This window comes from Oncorhynchus keta, chromosome 4, assembly GCF_023373465.1.
Source record: "Oncorhynchus keta strain PuntledgeMale-10-30-2019 chromosome 4, Oket_V2, whole genome shotgun sequence".
NCBI classification, from domain to species: Eukaryota; Metazoa; Chordata; class Actinopteri; order Salmoniformes; family Salmonidae; genus Oncorhynchus; species Oncorhynchus keta.
This window is the reverse complement of record NC_068424.1, coordinates 65,602,546-65,621,682: the sequence shown is the minus strand read 5'-3', so window position 1 is coordinate 65,621,682 and position 19,137 is coordinate 65,602,546. Positions and strand designations below refer to the sequence as shown.

Here is a 19,137-nt window from a genome sequence, read left to right as displayed (position 1 = left end):
TAACAAAACTGACAAGAAATGAAATCAAAGACAGCGAAGATTTGTGTGACAAGAGTAGGGGTATTATGGGAGATGCGGGGGTAGATAAGATTGGCTTTGAGATCTGTCAGACTTCCACTCTGTCCTCCTCGGGAAGCCAAGAAAAGGGGGGGTTGATTGCAACTGGGTTATATCTGGTGAGGGCTCTCGTTGCAGCCCCTCATGACACTGCAGTTTGTTGTTGTTGTTGTTAGCATCTCCCTTGCCAGCTTCGTTCCCCCACCTTCAGAATGCCACATCCTCCTGGTCTATATATATTGGCCAGAATTCCATTTACAGTAATGCTCTACCATGGCAGACAGTGTTGTCACGATACCATAATTCTGTCTTTAATACGGATACCAGGTTTAGTATCACGATACCTAAACAATACCACGGCAGAGAAGGTGTATTAGCCAAAGTCACAGAATGGCACTTGATTCAGACAAACTCAGCTACTACTCTGTTCAATTGTTGGGTATCTTTTCAATTCAATATCATACCATTTGAAATTTGACGTGAACATTTTTCAGACAGCCGTGTATGTATTAATGAATCAGTTATACTTTTCCCCAATATTACTACATAATATAATGGTAATCCATTTATTTGAATGGTAAATATATCTTGATTAAACTGGGTAAATCAAGATTTCATGTGCCTACACATGATAAGCAATCTCATTACATTTGGGACTTTTATTGTACTGATCAACAACATTTGCATAAAAGTTAGGAATGGGCATTCAAATAAATTCAATATTCAAATATGATAGAGCATGTATTGACTGCATCAAATTGATGTAAAGAAGCTAGCTAAGATGGCCACGTAGGCTAATTGGTGCTTTTTTGCTGTGCTTCCCTTCCTTGTCTCTGGAATAGTCAGTGCCTGCCAGACAGGTTGTGCCATAGTGCTGTACCCACTGGAGCATAGTTGGAGAGCCATACTAGTGTGATTTCCGTTCTCCCCCCTCTCCCCTCCATGTTGTGTAGTGTCATGGGGGAGCTGAGTGAGCGGTCTCCACACGTCTCTGTCCATTCCACTCCACTCGACTGGCTGCTGGTAGGTTGGAGCGTGGAGAGAGATCCATGTGTGGAATGGAGAAGCCCTCGCTCTCACTGGATATTCCCCAAAGCAAGAGGACGTAGCCTAATGCTGTAGTACTCCATCGTTATGGCTGCCCTGGTCTCATCTGGATCCCTCAACTCTAACAGATGTCCTTATGTACATTTCTAATTTAACACTATCACTCTTACATGTGTGGTTGTTAATTGGACCAGTAGCTCTCACCACATATGGTATAGTTGTGGTTGTTAATTGGACTGGTATTAGTATTTATTTATTATGGATCCCTATTAGCTGCTGCCAAAGCAGCAGCTACTCTTCCTGGGGGTCCAGCAAAATTAAGGCAGTTTATACAATTTAAAAAACATTACAATACATTTACAGATTTCACAACACACTGTGTTCCCTCAGGCCTCTACTCCACCAATACCACATAACTACAGTACTAAATCCATGTGTATGTATAGTGCGTATGTTATTGTGTGTATGCATGTGTCTGTGCCAATGTTTGTTGCTTCAGTACCCACTGTTCCATAAGGTGTTTTAAAAAACAAAATCTGTTATTTCAAATCTAATTTTACTGCTTGCGTCAGTTATTTGATGTGGAATAGAGTTCCATGTCGTCATGGCTCTATGTAGTACTCTGTACCTCCCATAGTCTGTTCTGGACTTGGACTGTGAAGAGACCTCTTGTGGCATGTCTTGCGGGGTGTGCTTGGGTGTCCGAGCTGTGTGTCAGTAGTTTAGACCGACAGCTCGGTGCATTCAACATGTCATAAATAAAAGTAGTGATGAAGTCAATCTCTCCTCCACTTTGAGCGAGGAGAGATTGACATGCATATTATTAATATTAGCTCTCTGTGTATATCCAAGGGCCAGCTGTGCTGCCCTGTTCTGAGCCAATTGCAATTATCCTAAATCCTTTTTTGTGGCACCTGACCACACGACTGAACAGTCGTCAAGGTGTGACAACTTGGGCCTTTAGGACCTGCCGTGTTTGTGTTAAGAAGGCAGAGCATCGCTTTATTATACACAAACTTCTCCCCATCTTAGCTACTACTGCATCAATATGTTTTGACCACGACAGTTTACAATCTAGGGTTACTCCAAGCAGTTTAGTCATCTCAACTCGCTCAATTTCCACATTTATTACAAGGTTTAGGGTTTAGTGAGTGTTTTGTTCCAAATACAATGCTTTTAGTTTTAGAAATATTTAGAACTTTCTTAATCCTTATTTATGTATTTATTTAACCAGGAAGGGCTCATTGAGATTAAAATATATTTTTCAAGAGCGCTCTGGCCAAGATAGGCAGCACCAAGTCATTACAAAAAAAATTAGACAGACAACATGAAAAACTACAAGTAATCTAGTAAGAACCATTGAATTCACAAGAGTATAAAACAGCAAATTAAAAACATTGACAGGTCAGGGAATCAGCCTCAAAATCCTTCATTGGTGATTTAAAAACACCAACTTTTTTTTTTTAGCAGGATAAAGTCCAGCGAACAGAGTACCCACCACATTTCTGAACAATAAAAATGCACAAATAAAAAGGTAGTAAACCCAAAATGGCTTTGTAAAACAAAGTATACGAGTGACTAGAGAAGGCCATCCAACCCTGGTATACAAAGTGCAGTGGTGCGTAAGGGTTTTGCAGTTTAAAATAAATCTCAAAGTGCCATGGTAAAGAGTGTCAATTGATCTCAAACACCGAGCGGAAGCATTCATGTATAAAATATCCCCATAGTCTAGTAAAGGCATAAATATAGTTGATACTATCCTCCTTCTGGCTTCAAAAGAAAAACAGGTCTCATTCCTAAAATAAAATCCCAATTTCAGCTTCAATTTTAAAAAAAGTTGTTGAATATGCAATTTAAAATGAAATATGCAATTTCATCAATTAAAATTCCAAGATATTTATATGAGGTTACAACCTCAATCTCCTTGCCCTGACAGGTAGTAATAGGAGAAAGGTTCAGAGGTCTCTTTCTTGCATTTAGAAAACACAATTAGTTTAGTTTTGTGTCAATTGAAGCTTATCCTCAATACTGACAAGGCATGTTGAACAGTATGAAAAGCAGTTTGCATGTTCTGGAAAGATTTTGTAAGAAATGAGGCACAACAGTAAATAACAACAGGATCATCAGCATAAAAATGAAGTTGTGCATTTTGGACATGTTTGTCTAAATCATTTATATAAATAGTGAATAAGAGAGGATCAAGTACAGAGCCTTGGGGCACACCATTAAAGACCGACAATTTAACAGACATAAGCCCATCAAATTGAGTGCACTGAGTTCTATCAGACAGATAGTTAGCAAACCATGCAACTGCATGCTCCAGAAAGACCTACGCTCGACAATCTCTGCCTTAGTATAGCATGATCAATTGTATCAAAAGCCTTAGAGAGATCAATAAAAAGTTACACAGTGCTGTTTTTTGTCAATGGCTTCATTTGATATCATTTAAAACCTTCATGGCTGCTGTAATTGTGCTATGCTTCTTCCTAAAGCCCAATTGGTACATTGATAAAATAAAGTTAGTAAATAAAAACTATTTTAGCTGTTCACTTACAAGGGTTTCAAGTATTTTCACCAGGGGTGACAACTTTGAGATTGGCCTATAATTATTTAAAAGAGTTGGATCTCCCCCTTAAAAGTGGTAGGACAAATGCTGATTTCCAGATCTTTGGAATTTCATTACATTCCAGGGTTAGATTGAACAGAGATGTAAGTGGTTCAGCTATGAAATCAGCTGCCAGATTTGAAAAGCAGGGATCCAAAAGATCAGGACCTGCAGGCTTTCTCTGATCTAAGGATTCCAGGGCTTTATGTACCACCTGCACTGAGAATGGCAAAAAGCTAAAAGTTTGACCAGCTCTCACTGGTTTATCCACACAGGGTTGTACAGAGACAGAGGACACTGAATCAAACAGCCTACCAGATGATACAAAGTGCTCATTGAAACAATTCAGCATTTCAGTTTTGTCATATATAGCAACAGTCCTTCAAAACTCATGACGGTAATTCATTAACATTACTGTTACCAGACATAGACTTAAGACTTAATCCGTGGCAACCACTCTGAAACTAACTGCAGCTCTTTGTTAAGTGTTGCAGTCATTTCAGTCACTGTAGTAGCTGAGTTTCAGTGTTGAGTCATCCGCATACATAGACACTCTGGCTTTACTTGAAGTCAGTGGCATGTCGTTAGTAAAAATTGAAAAAAGTAAGAGGCCTAAACAGCTACCCTGGGGAATTTCTGATTCTACCTCTGATCTGTTAGACAAGTAACTCTTTAACAACATTATAGCAGCAGCAGACTATGATCAATAATGTCAAAAGCTGCACTGAAGTCTAACAAGGCAGCCTCCACAATCATTTTTCATCAATTCCTCTCAGCCAATCAGTTATTTGTGTCCTTCCCTATAAGCATGCTGAAATTCTGTCAATTTGTTTACTGTGAAATATCATTGTATGTGGTCACATTTTTCCCCAGAAGTTTACTAAGGGTTGGTAACAGGCTGATTGGTCGGCGATTTAAGCCAGTAAAGGGGGCTTTACTATTCTTGGGTAGTGGAATGACTTTAGCTTCCCTCCAGGTCTGAGTGCAAACGCTCTATAGTAGGCTTACATTGAAGATGTGGAAAATAGCAGTGGCAATATCGTCTGCTATTATCCATGCAGATTGTCAGACCCCGGTGGCTCTTGCCAGGTATGGTATAGTTGTGGTTAATTGGATGAGTGGGTATCAAATTTTATTAGTCACATGTGCGGAATACAACAGATAAATGCTTAATTATGAGCCCCTAACCACCAATGCAGTTATACTTTATTATGATTAAGAAATAAAAGTAACAAGTAATTAAAGAGCAGTAGTAAAATAACAATGGCGAGACTATATACAGCGTCTACCAATAGAGTCAATGTGCGGGGAACCATTTGGTCGAGGTAAAATATACATGTAGGTAGAGTTATTAAAGTGACTAGAGGATAACAGATGATAACAAAGAGTAGCAGCGGTGTATAAGAGGAGGATGGGGTGTGGGTCAATGCAAATAGTCTGGGTAGTCATTTGATTAGATGTTCAGGAGTCTTATGGCTTGAGGGTAGAAGCTGTTTAGAAGCCTCTTGGACCTAGACTTGCTGTGCGGTAGCAGAGAGAACAGTCTATAACAGGGGTGGCTGGAGTCTTTGACAATTTTTAGGGCCTTCCTTTGACACTGCCTGGTATAGAGGTCCTGGATGGCAGGAAGCTTTGCCCCAGTGATGTACTGGCCTGTATGCACTACCCTCTGTAGTGCCTTGCGGTCGGAGGCCGAGGAGTTGCCATACCAGGCACGTATGGTATAGTTGTGGTTGTTAATTGGACTCGTAGCTCTAGCTACACAGAATATATTAATATTTGTCGTTGTCAGAGCGGTGTGTGTTCTGAAGTGGGGAGCTAAGCTAAGTAATGTGATTGGCAGTGCCATTGGTCCTCAATCGTAAGGGCTCTTTTACAGAGGGTAATTTAAGTCTGAGGGGAAATCTGATGTACTGGATACGTTCAAATAATGATTGGTCTCCAACCTAGATTCCATTTATCTGTGACTGCTACAATAGAGGAAATGGAAATTATAGCCTCTCACTAACTCTACTAGTTGAGACTGACTGACTCATTGATGACAATAATCACAATAGCACTGTGAGGCACTATGCTCATGGCTTCACTGAATACATTTTTAGGCCTAATTCATATGCATATTTGCATGCATATTTGTTTTGTTCTACAAGTATCACAGAATAAAAGTATCTGCATTGGCTGAAAGGTCAGGGGAAATTCCAGAAAATGAAAGTGTCATGAGGAACCAGGATCAGGATCATATCTTCTAAATACTTTGTGGTTTATATGTCTAGCCTCTATGGGTGGCGCTGTCCTCTTACTAACACATGTGCATTATTAGTAAACACATTACTAGGACAACGCATTGCGTAAACATTACTATGAGAGCAATTGATGAGTAAACAGTTTTAATTAACAGGTGATCTCATCCTGCCTCTCTCAATTAGGCCTACATTACATTACGAGCTGCGTGTGTAGGCTACTACAATTCCAGCACATTACTATGGTTGGCAAAATGTACAACATAAACCCCCACTGCTTATTATATTTTCACTCATCCCATCTGTTTGAAATGTTACTGTGTGTTTGCTTACTCTGCGGGTGTGTTTGCAAAAGGGGTTTGTCACCTTAGCCCTTATCTCTCTAAACGGTATTGTGCAGACAGTCAACCTAAGCCTATGCAACACATTTCAGTTTGAATTAAAAGCAAATAGAAATGGACCTGTAGGCATGTTACAATACACCGTATTTTTGCCAAGACTGTGCTTTTAGCCCAGGAATGTGTATTTAACCAACGGCCCCAAATGTAGCCAAACATTCCTTTTAAACATTTTGGCTGAGTCAGATTTGAATTGCTCTTTTGCATGTGTACTTTATCTGTATCAGACACCAAAACTCCAGTAACCATGAATGCACGCTGGTTCTTCATATTGAAACTGTTGTTCCCCAGTAACTATAAACACCGGTTGTTTATATTGAAAACAGTGTTCTATCTTCAAGAATGTAAATGTGATGCAATTAGGATCTCAGAACAGAGCAGTAGCACTTCTTTGATGGAAGTCACATGCTCCTGTTGATTGATCTTGGGGCCCTTGTCTGTGTTAAGACTGAGCGCCTTAGATTAAGGTTATTAGTCCTAATGTGTGCTGCTGGGAGAGCTAGGCATGTCAACAAATGGTAGTTCTGTGGTGATGGCTCACCGACATTTAACCGTTGATGGTAAACTCCCTGCTTTTGACTTACAACTTATTTTGTGTAGAAATAATTAAATTGGGTCACCTAATGTAGAGTAAATATGAATAGGCTATATTCAAATGTTTTCATTTGACAGATAATAGTGGACATTGTCAATGGCAGGCTTACTTACGGTGCATTCGGAAAGTATTCCTTTCCCAATTTCCACATTTGGTTACGTTAGACTTATTTTAAAATGGATTAAATAAATAAAAATCCTGAACCAACACACACTACCCCATAATAGCAAAGTGAAAAAAGATTTTTAGAAATGTTTGCAAATTTTTATAAAAAAAACAAACCGATAGCTTATCTATGTAAGTATTCAGACCCTTTGCTATGGGACTCGAAGTTGAGCTCCGGTGCATCCTGTTTCCATTGATCAATCTTCAAGTTTATACAACTTGATTGGATTCCAGCTGTGGTAAATTCAATTGATTGGACATGATTAGGAAAAGCACACACCTGTCTATATACGGTCCCACAGTTGACAATGCTTGTCAGAGCAAAAATCAAGCCATGAGATCGAAATAATTGGCCGTTGAGCTCCGAGACAGGATTGTGTCGAGGCACAGATCTGGGGAAGGGTACCCAAAAATGTACGCGGCATTGAAGGTCTCCAAGAACACCGTTGCCTCCATCATTTTTAAATGGAAGATGTTTGGAACCACCAAGACTCTTCCTAGAGCTGGACACCTGGGCAAACTGAGCAATCAGAGGAGAACGGCCTTGGTTAGGGAGGCGGCCAAGAACCCAATGGTCACTCTAACAGAGCTCCAGAGTTCCTTTGTGGAGATGGTTGTCCTTCTTGAAGGTTCTCCCATCTCTGCAGCACTCCACCAATCAGGCCTTTATGGTAGAGACGGCCTGCTTGGAGTTTGCCAAAAGGCACCTAAAGACACTAAGATTCTCTGGTCTGATGAAACTAAGTTTGAACTCTTTGGCCTGAATGCCAAGCGCCACGTCTGGAGGTCTGGAGAGTTTCCTGGCCATGGACCCAAAATATTGATGTTTTGTTCCCCGAGCCACTTAGTTATCACTTTTGCCTTATAGCAAGGTGCTCCGTCATGCTGGAAAAGGCATTGTTCGTCACCAAACTGTTCCTGGATGGTTGGGAGAAGTTGCTCTCGGAGGATGTGTTGGTAATTTATTCATATCTGTGTTCTTAAGCAAAATTGTGAGTGAGCCCACTCCCTTGGCTGAGAAGCAACCCCACACATGAATGGTCTCAGGATGCTTTACTGTTGGCGTGATACAGGACTAATGGTAGCGCTCACCTTGTCTTCTCCGGACAAGCTCTTTTCCGAATGACCCAAACAATCTGAAAGGGGATTCATCAGAGAAAATGACTTTTCCCCAGTCCTCAGCAGTCTAATCCCTGTACCTTTTGCAGAATATCAGTCTGTCCCTGATGTTTTTCCTGGAGAGAAGTGGCTTCTTTGCTACCTTCTTGACACCAGGCCATTCTTCAAAAGTCTTTGCCGCTCTGTGTGTACAGATGCACTCACACCTGCCTGCTGCCATTCCTGAGCAAGCTCTGTACTGGTGGTACCCCGATCCCGCAGCTGAATCAACTTTAGGAGACGGTCCTGGCGCTTGCTGGGCTTTCTTGGGCGCCCTGAAGCCTTCTTCACAACAATTGAACCGCTCACCTTGAAGTTCTTGATGATCCGATAAATGGTTGATTTAGGTGCAATCTTACTGGCAGCAATATCCTTGCCTGTGAAGCCCTTATTGTGCAAAGCAATGATGACGGCACGTGTTTCCTTGCAGGTAACCATGTTTGACAGAGGAAGAACAATGATTCCAAGCACCTCCCTCCCTTTGAAGCTTCCAGTCTGTTATTCAAACTCAATCAGCATGCCAGAGTGATCATCAGCCTTGTCCTCGTCAACACTCACACCTGTGTTAACGAGAGATTCACTGACATGATGTCAGCTGGTCCTTTTTTGGCAGGGCTGAAATGCAGTGGAAATGTTTTTTGGTGAATTCAGTTCATTTGTATAGCAAAGGGACTTTCAATTGATCCAATCACTCTTCATAACATTCTGGAGTATATGCAAATTGCCATCATACAAACTGAGGCAGCAGACTTTGTGGAAATTCATATTTGTGTCATTCTCCACTTTTGGCCATGACTGTAGATTGAGGAATACGACTATTAAATCCATGTAACAATAAGGCTGTAAAGTAACAAAATGTGGAAAAAGTCAGGGTCTGAATACTTTCTGAATGCACTGTAGTTTAGCATTATACTCCTGGCAATGGCAGGCCTGTATAGACTGACTAACTTCCTCATTTCGACTACACTTTTCACTGTTGCCTCATGCCGAGTTATATTATTCTCACTCCTGTCTCTGGAACTAGCAGGCATGGAACTCCTGCCTGCACATACCTAGAGTTAGCTGTTGCCATAGAGACTGCAGCAGATTCAAAGTAGATAACATCGAGCTTATATATCCAGCATGCCAGCTGGAGTTACTGTAGAAAAGTCTGCTCAGGAAATACCCAACTCCGATCAAGTAGGCTTCCCAGCAGGAACTCAAAACCAGAAAAAAACCCTAGATTGAAATGTTTGAGAGATTTGTGTGATAAGGCTCCTGAGTTTTTAACCTCTTGAGCTGACAGCCTTGGAACGATGTTTTCCTGTATTTGCTATGCCAGACAAAATAAAATATAGAGAGGGCCATAAAGAATAGACTAGGAAACTCTTAAATCCACAGAAAGCATGGGAGCTGTAGAATATAGTGGGCTGTACCATATTTGTGAGACTTAATGAAATGGCACAGCACAGGTGCAAATACAACATAAAAATATTATATTTTTCTATAAAAACCTTTGAGTATCAAATAAATTATATCAATTATTCATGTGAATGAATAAAGCTTTTCACTCTTTGAATCCTTTACAAATATTATTTCAAACAGAGGGTTCATGACTTGACACAAAGGATTATTTGTGTTTATACTGTTAAAATGTATAATGGACTTATGATTTATTGTTAAAAAAAACATTTTGGGGCACTAGTTCCATTAATTTTGCTGAAGTCTATCGTTTGTCGGACACAGACAAACGATACACCAACAACTCACAAGGCCCAGCCGTTTTGTTTTGTATTCTCCCCCCTGACCAGATGAGTAAAACGGTATCTTGCAGTTCAATTTACCTCACACGAAACTCTGTCTGAAGCTGTTGGCATCAGATGAGCCTTTCTTAGCCTTTTAACGTTTAGCCGGGGCTCTTATGAAACTAAGTTGTGAAGTATAATACACACCATTGGGAGCACTGCATTGAGGTGAAACCAGCCATATGTCAGACTAATATGTTGGTTTTAATCAACAAACTTTTTTTTTTTTGTGGAAGTGAAACTGACAGCGTTTTAAATAGTTTTTTTTCATATCGGCAAAGTATCATAATATCAAATCCCCAGTTAATGGTACAAAACATACTTCATAAGAGGTTTTAAAAATAGGTTCATTCCATGATGTACACTAGGGCATTGTTGGCAGAATAGATGGATGCTGTTCAATGCATGATGAATATAATTTACCAATACATTTTTGGTAGTCCAACAAATATTGCTATCAGGTTGTAAATCACAGCTGGTCTGGTACATTGTTTGCTACCTCCAGCCATTCAGGATGCACTGATTGTTTCAATGACTCAATATTCTTTACAAAAATGGACGAATGTAGCGAAGGCTGAGAATGTCAATACAATCAAAGTTGCAAGGGCGACCATCACAAGTCAGTCATACGTGGCTAATAGGCTAGCTTATCTACATTGAACAAAACTATAAATGCAACATGTAAAGTGTTGGTTTCATGAGCTGAAATAAAATGTTCCATACACACACACACAGCTTGTTTCTCAAATGTTGTCCACAAATTTGGTTTTCATCCCTGTTAGTAAGCATGTGTCCTTTGCCAAAATAATCCATCCATGTGACAGGTGTGGCAAATCAAGTATCATTACACAGGTGCACCTTGTGCTAGGGACCATAAAAGGCCACATTTGAGAGAATTTGCCAGCATGTCCAACTAGTTTCACAACCGTATGGTGTGTGTGTGTGTGTGCTAACTGTTTGATGATGTCAATGTTGTGAACAGAGTGCCCCATGGTGGGGTTATGGTATGGGCAGGCATAAGTTACAGATGACAAACACAATAGCATTTTCTCAATGGCAATTTTAATGCACAGAGCTACCATGATGAGATCCTTAGGCCCATTGTCGTGCCATTCATCCATCGCCATCAACTCATATTTCAGCATGATAATGCACGGCCCAATATTTAAGGATCTGTACACAATTTCTGGAAGGTGAAAATGTCCCAGTTCTTCCAGGGCCTGCATACTCACCAGAAGTGTCACCCATTGAGCTTGTTAGGGATGCTCTAGATCAGGCCTGGACAAGGCTGGCCCATATGCGGCCCACAACCTGATTCAATACGGGCCGCAGAATCATGCTCAGATCACATAAAGAATTTGCGATAGTAAAGTTTTGAAAAATGTTTTTGTTATTCAAATGAACAGCCCAACAAATACTTGCCTTTGTGTAATTATTTAACTCCCACTGCTTGAGTGACATTTATTTTGAAGGCACGTGTAAATATCAACTTCACGAGGACAGACAGTGACTGACAGGCTGACACGCATGTCACAGTTACAAATAGTAGCTAGCTAGAAATTGCTCAAAAATGAGTGGACAATGAATGTAGGGTGCTCCAGCGAGAGTGGACATCAAAATATTTCTTTGAGGTATCAGGGAAAGCTGTGTGCAAAGAGAGCATCGCTGTCTTGAAAGACTACAACTTGTCCCGACACTTCCATCCGAAGCATGCAGAGAAATATAGGAATGTCTTCTGAGCAGAGGGCAAGTGCATCGATAGAGTTGCTTTCTCAGTTGCAAAAGCAGCAAGGACTTTTCACAAAACTGCATTCCGCAAACAACGGAATTGCGTGAACTAGCTATGTAATATCCCACACAATTGCTAAACATAGCAAGCCATTCGCTGAGGGCGAATTCATTTAAAGAATGTTTAATTGACTCTGCAGCAATACTTTTCCTCGACAAGAAAGAGCTGTTTGAAAATATTTCCCTGTCAAAACGAACAGTGACACAGCATGTTGAGGACATCGCAGAGAATATGGAACAACAGTTGAAAGACATTTCTCCTTGGCCCTGGATGAGAGCAGTGATGCACGTGACACGGCATAGTTGTTGATATTCTTACGAGGCATAACCCCAGACTTTGAAATGACAGAGGAGCTTGCTTCAGTACAATAAATGAAGCGCATAACCACAGGGAAATATGTATTGGAGGTTAATAAGTGTGTGACAAATCTGGAACTGAATTTTGAAATGTTATCCAGTGTGACCACTGATGGGTGCCCAAACGTTGAACTTTTTGAAAAGGATACAAGATCAAGTAGCTGAGCTGAACCCAGATCAGAATTTTTTTCCTGAATTGCATTATTCATCAGGAGGTGCTCTGTAAATGTGTTCTGAAAATGAGCCATGTTGTGGATAGTCACTAAAGTGGTACATTTCATAAGAGCACATCTTTAAACCACAGGCACTTTGTTTCACTGTTGGACGAGACAGTTGGGTCATGCAAAACTCCCCGACCACACAAATGTGAGATGGCTGAGTTTGGGGAAGATGCTTAAAAGAGTATGTATGTGAACAGACATTTTCAGTGATGAAATATAATTCAAAGCACAGATCATCTCTTACTGACTCTCACTTCTCAGCAATCCTGCACATAGCGACATCAGAAACTATACCTGACTTCACTGCTCTAGTCAATGCCCATCGGAGACTTCACTCCTCACACTAATTGAGTAGTTTAAATGTAATGTTGAGCTCTGTCTCTTGTGTTTTTGTGCAAACCCGTTAACAAGAGTTCTGTCCGTGGTGCTGAATGCACATTATATTTTTTCCCTCCGTGTAGTGTATTGCATGTTGAATAATGAAAATAGCAACCAAAAGGAGAACATGGATATGATTTATTTCTGTGCATGTAAAATAAGTAGCATATCTGAATGTGATTTACAGTAGATATATATTTCAACACAGTCATACACTTGATGTACAATCCTGTCATTTCATTCTGAACCACAATGGCAAAAATATATTCTAATGTGGCCCTCTAAGGAAAATAATTGTCCAGGCCTGCTCTAGATCGATGTGTATGACCGCGTGTTCCAGTTCCTGCTGATATCCAGCAACTTCGCAGGGCCATTGAAGATGAATGGGACAATATTACACAGGCATCAATCAACAGCCTGATCAACTTTATGCAAAGATGCTGCGCTGCATGAGAAAATGGTTGTCACACCAGGTACTGACAGTTATTCTGATCCAAACCCCTACCTTTTGTTTTAAAGGTATCTGTGACCAGCAGATGCATATCTGTATATTGTCATATGAAATCCATAGATTAGGACCTAATTAATGTATTTTAATTGACTAATTTCCTTATATGAACTGTAACTCAATAAAAAGTAAATTTGTTGCATGTTGCCTTTCTATTTCTGTTCAGCATATTTATGTAGCTTTTTTAAAAAGCAAGATGAAAATGCTGAGTCTAACGTTAGCTAGCTAGCTGCGGGGAGGATGTCATGTCATTTGATGAGTGGGTGAGTGGACAGGTGTTTGGAGTGTGACTGTTTGAGGTTGTGGACAGGTGTCTTTTATACTGATAACAAGTTCAAACAGGTGCCATTAATACAGATAATGAGTGGAGGACAGAGGAGCCTCTTAAAGAAGAAGTTACAGGTCTGTGAGAGACAAATCTGGCTTGTTTGTAGGTGACCAAATACTTATTTTCCACCATAATTTGCAAATAAATTCATAAAAAATCCTACAATGTGATTTTCTGGATTTTTTTCCTTCTCATTTTGTCTGTCATAGTTGAAGTGTACCTATGATAAAAATTACAGGCCTCATCTTTTTAAGTGGGAGAACTTGCACAATTGGTGGCTGACTAAATACTTTTTTGCCCCACTGTATGAAATAATAGCCTACATAAAGCCAACAAATAAAAACCATTGCAGCCTGCAGGTAGAAAATATCCTGATTTTAGAAATAAATATCCTATAAATCACATTGGCTACATATGGGCCGTTCTGCAACGAACTTGAAACTTTATCAACTGTTAAATTGGGTTTGGCAGAAGCATGTGCTAGTGAATTTGCAACATTGTATAAAATATTCCGGGCTGTCAGTTTCCTGTGCCAAAAGTTTGTAAACACCTACTCATTCAAGGGTTTTTCTTTATTTTTACTATTTTGTACATTGTAGAATAATAGTGAAGACATCAAAACAATGAAATAACACACATGGAATTATGTAGTAACCAAAAAAGTGTTAAACAAAATATATTTTATATTTGAGTTTCTTGAAGGTATCCATACTTTGCCTTGATGATAGCTTTGCACACTTGGCATTCTCTCAACCAGCTTCACCTGGAATGCTTTTCCAACAGTCTTGAAGGAGTTCCCACATATGCTGAGCCAACAGGCTGCTTTTCCTTCACTCTGCAGTCCAACTCAATTGGGTTGAGGTCGGGTGGCTGTGGAGGCCAGGTCATCTGATGCAGCACTCCATCACTCTCCTTCTTGGTCAAATAGCCCTTACACAGCCTGGAGGTGTGTTGGGTTATTATCCTGTTGAAAAACAAATGATAATCCCACTACGCGCAAACCAAATGGGTTGGTGTATCACTGTAGAATGCTGTGGTAGCCATGCTGGTAAAGTGTGCCTTGAAGTCTCAATAATTTACTGACCGTGTCACCAGCAAAGCACCATCACACCTCCTACTCCATGCTTCACGGTGGGAACCACACATGCAGAGATCTGTTCACCTACTCTGTGTCTCACAAAGATACGGTAGTTGGAACCAAAAATCTCACATCAGACCAAGGGACACATTTCCACCGGTCTAATGTCCATTGCTCGTGTTTCTTGGCCCAAGCAAGTCTCTTCTTCTTATGGGTGTCCTTTAGTAATGGTTTCATTGCAGCAATTTGACCATGATGGCCTGATTTCACACAGTCTCCTCTAAACTGTTGATGTATCTGTTACTTGAAGCATTTTTTGGGACTGCAATTTCTGAGGCTGGTAACTATAATGAATTTATCCTCTGCAGCAAAGGTAACTCTGGGTCTTCCTTTCCTGTGGCGGTCCTCATGAGAGCCAGTTTCATCATAGGGCTTGATGGTTTTTGCGACAACACTTGAAGAAACATTCAAAGTTCTTGAATATTTATTGCCATAATATGGACTTGGTCTTTTACCAAATAGTTCTATCTTCTGTATAACAAACCTACCTTGTCACAACACAAGTGATTGGCTCAAACACATTAAGGAAAGAAATCCCACAAATTAACTTAACAAGGCACACCTGGTAATTGAAATTAATTCCAGGTGACTACCTGAAGCTGGTTGAGAGAGAGCCAATAATGTGCAAAGCTGTCAAGGCAGAGGGTGGCTACTATGAAGAATCTCAAATATGAAATATATTTTGATTTAAAAAAAAACCTTTTTAGGTTACTACATGATTCCATATGTGTTAATTCATTTACGTCTTCGCTATTAATCTACAATGTAGTAAAAATAAATAAAAACCCTTGAATGAGTAGGTGCTCAACAAAAAATATGTCGACCGAGACCAGTCAACTAATTGGGGTTAGCCCTAGTTAGCATATCTCTTGTTTCAATCAAATATATATGGCGTCGATCAAATGTGCAGGCATGCAACTTCCCACTCAGTTGTCAAAATGTGGGTTTGCAGCAAGCATTCATTATCAGGCAACTATAAGCTGAGAAGGGCGAGCAGGCTATTATTCTCCATCTTTTATCAATGCAATTTTTGACGGCCAACTATAAGCTGAGAGGGTATATCTAATGTTCCCTCGCTATTGCTAACATTAGTTGTTGATGTTGTTAATGTGCATAGGCAACAGAGACACAGCCCATCTGTTTGTGGTTGTTTGAGCAATAGCAATGTAAAGTTCCCAAATGTAAGAGGACTCCTGTGGTATTTATATATTTGCAGAAATCCATTCAGGTGTATTTTGTGGAACGCTTTCTGATCTAAAGTCGCACTGTTGGTACTGAAGGTAAACACAGTCTAGTTCAAAGTGAGTGATGGCCGGCTTGTGTCAACTGGCTTATTTGCCAATTGCCCTACAGTAGCTCTGATTTGGCTTTAGAGCACCGGTCAAGCTACATGTCTTAACAAAAGACTCTCATCTGAGTGTACCAGAGTGCCAAATAACTGATGAATTTACAAACACTCAACACCCGTTGAATATGGTTGGTGTCAGTTAACGTTAGCAAAAAAAGCATAATGAAATTGTTGCCAGCAGCACAGTTAGTCACCGACGCTCTGGATAACATAAACGGCCTAACCAGCTCTGCTAAGGCGAGTAAAATGGTCAGTGGGGTGTACTCATTTTTGCCTAGAAGTAGCTTGCAGGATAGCCAATGTGAGCCAGTTAGCTTGGGTGCTTGACTGCCGTTGTGTGGTCAGAACATTTGGATCAACCCTACTCATCCGCCAGAGCATCCAGTGTGTGCTCTGAACGCTCTGAGAGCAAAACGCTCTGAATTTACAAACTGACAATCTGACGGTGCAGTTGCTGTCACCAATGCTCTGGATAACAACAGCCCAACCAGGTCTGCTAGGGTGAGTAATGTTCAGTGAGCTGTGCTCTCATTTATGTCTGGAATTAGCTAGCAAGTTAGCTTGGGTGGTTGACTGCTGCTGTTAGTACCAAATGCTAGGATCAGCTGTTGGAGATGGGTGGGGTTAAAGCTTAAGAGTGTGTGAACTATGCTGAATGTTTGTATACTAAGAAGTGCTCTCCAGTAGTAGTACCAAAACATTCAAATGCCATTTTCTCAAAAGTGAGTTTACAAGTTTTGCAACTTTCAAAACAGAAATACTTTCCCATTGTTCCTCAACTGTAGTGTATGAAATATTATTTTCTAGCTCGGAGTCTCTACTTTAATCCAATGTAGAAAAAAAAACAAGAAAAAAAAAACATTAAAATGGTTACAGAATAACGATTTTGAGCCGGGTCGGTCACGTAAATCATTCTATGTAAGTATAAACATGTGAAAATGACCATATCTAAGTGGTCGAGTGTGAGAAAATGTATGAAAAGGCATCATTCTTCCTGGCGGTTTACATGAACTGATTTTTACATGATTTCATGTTGCTAAAACGCTGTAAGTTCCACTTTTAAACAGCCTAGTACTCGATTAGGGGATCTAGGCTTTTTCACAGCTCCAGAATGCGATGCCAGGGAGTGTAGGCTAGTCATGTCTCATTTTAAAATAAATGCGGGCAGAAGTAGGCTGGTCGTGGTTCCTCAAATTAACCTAGTATTTAAGCATTGGAGAATAGAATGAAGTCCGTAGCTGACACATCCATGTTTGTGTATTTGCTTAGTATAAGTCCTTACTGTCATGACTGGCCCTTTCTGGGTATAGATAGTGGCCTCCCCCACTCTCTCCTACACCCAGGTTCTGTTATCTCAGGTCGTAAATTCCTGGCGGAGACTCTCTCCCCCTGGCCATGCAGAAAGAGAGACATGGAGAGAACAAAGGATTTCACATGGCGAACTTCTAAATCCCCATAATGAGAATATGAAACAAAATCTCCACTTGTGAGTAAGTGGGAATGGTCCGTGGACACTTAAAGGATGGGTATGACGAGGGTGTTTCAATTGCTGACCTCAGAGAGGACAGGAAATGCACAATTATATCTCTGAATGTGTATATTTCTCAATTATGGGGTTTGCATCTAATTATTGTGTAAAAGGAATGAGTAAAGATGAAATAATGTATTGTGATGTTAAACCTTTAATGCGAGATAATTGCATTCCCTTTAAAGTTTGTCATTTGCCAGCCCCCGTGAGCACAGACATGATCGGGCGTCATAGAACCGCCTTTTTTACTGTTACGAATAAAACCAGCTCCTGTGGAAATCCTCTTCAGACATCAAAAACCTCAGTGTAAGCTAAGGTTGCAATGGTTGTTCAATTCCTAACCATACCATGTGGAGCATTGGCTACACGGCGGGAAATTTTTAAACTGAGACTATCGATCCCGACACTACCCAGTGGTGTCTGTGCTTGGTCTCAGTTCCTACCCAGTGGTGTCTGTGCTTGGTCTCGGGAGAAGCCAGTTAAAGGTGTACCTGCAGCATCTGATCTTCCTTAAAAAGGCACCCTGAAGAGACATTGTGTAAAAGGCATTTTATCTAGTCGTAATCCAATCTTCTGTGATTTCTGTAACACACACACACACACACACACACACTGCCACCTGAACCCTGCAGAATGGATGACCCTGAGACACAGATTTGCCTTCGACTCTGCCATCTGCTCTAAGAAAGCCTGGTTTGAAAATAAACCCTGCCTGGACCAACCTTGTCATACTTTTTTTTATTTTCTTCTGTGACCTTGTCCAAAAGTTCTTAGTGCCTTTCTTTGAGTCAACCTCACATTTTCATCTAAATGGCCCCTTTTCAGCACAGAGAAATGCCATTAACAAAATCTATGCAAAGTACTGACTTTTGTACCTTTTTTATACTACGTCACACATTGCAAATACTCTGACTGGAAGATGATTCTATTAAATGGATGAAGCTATCTGGGAAGATCTGGTGCTGAAAAGACAATTTTGTACATGTAGGCAATGACTTTTGAAAATCTGTTTTTTGAATGCGTTTTCTTTTTTCCGTTCTTCCCTCAGGGTACGAAAAGACAGAGGACACGGCAACCTCCGCAAAGACCTCTTTAGCTGACCAAGAAGATGCACGACTGATATTCCTCAATCAGCCACAGTTCACCAAGTTCTGCAGCAATCACGTCAGGTAAGACATCTGTTCATTGGTTGGCCATACAAGGCCACTTCTATAGCTTGCCTTTCTCTGCCATTTTTCCAAAGTTAACCACGATGACGTAGTGGTGGAGACTTGACTCCAAATAATTGATTCTTCGACTCCTTGAATGTCGACTCCTGATGTCAACTCCCATTTCTGAGCGTCAAGATTCGATTTAGCTAGGAATCGCCTCCTAAGAGTCAGTATTTTTGGAATGGAGGAGACTGATTATTTGCCGTACTTCCGAGAACACAATCACTCGCATCTTGCATAGCAAGCTAGTGAGGGATGGCAATCAAATGCTGTATCACACAAT

General features: G+C 40.5%; 1 protein-coding gene across 3 annotated transcripts in view; it reads left to right on the top strand.

The window, feature by feature from the left end:
• LOC118380753 (phospholipid-transporting ATPase IA-like) overlaps nt 1-19,137 on the top strand; it is a 196,579-nt gene that overhangs the window by 35,149 nt on the left and 142,293 nt on the right. For all 3 annotated transcript variants that reach the window (XM_052512694.1, XM_052512691.1, XM_052512699.1), the window contains exon 2: nt 18,692-18,812. In XM_052512694.1, coding sequence (XP_052368654.1) covers nt 18,692-18,812 — 121 coding nt within the window. The remainder of the gene's footprint in view (nt 1-18,691; nt 18,813-19,137) is intronic.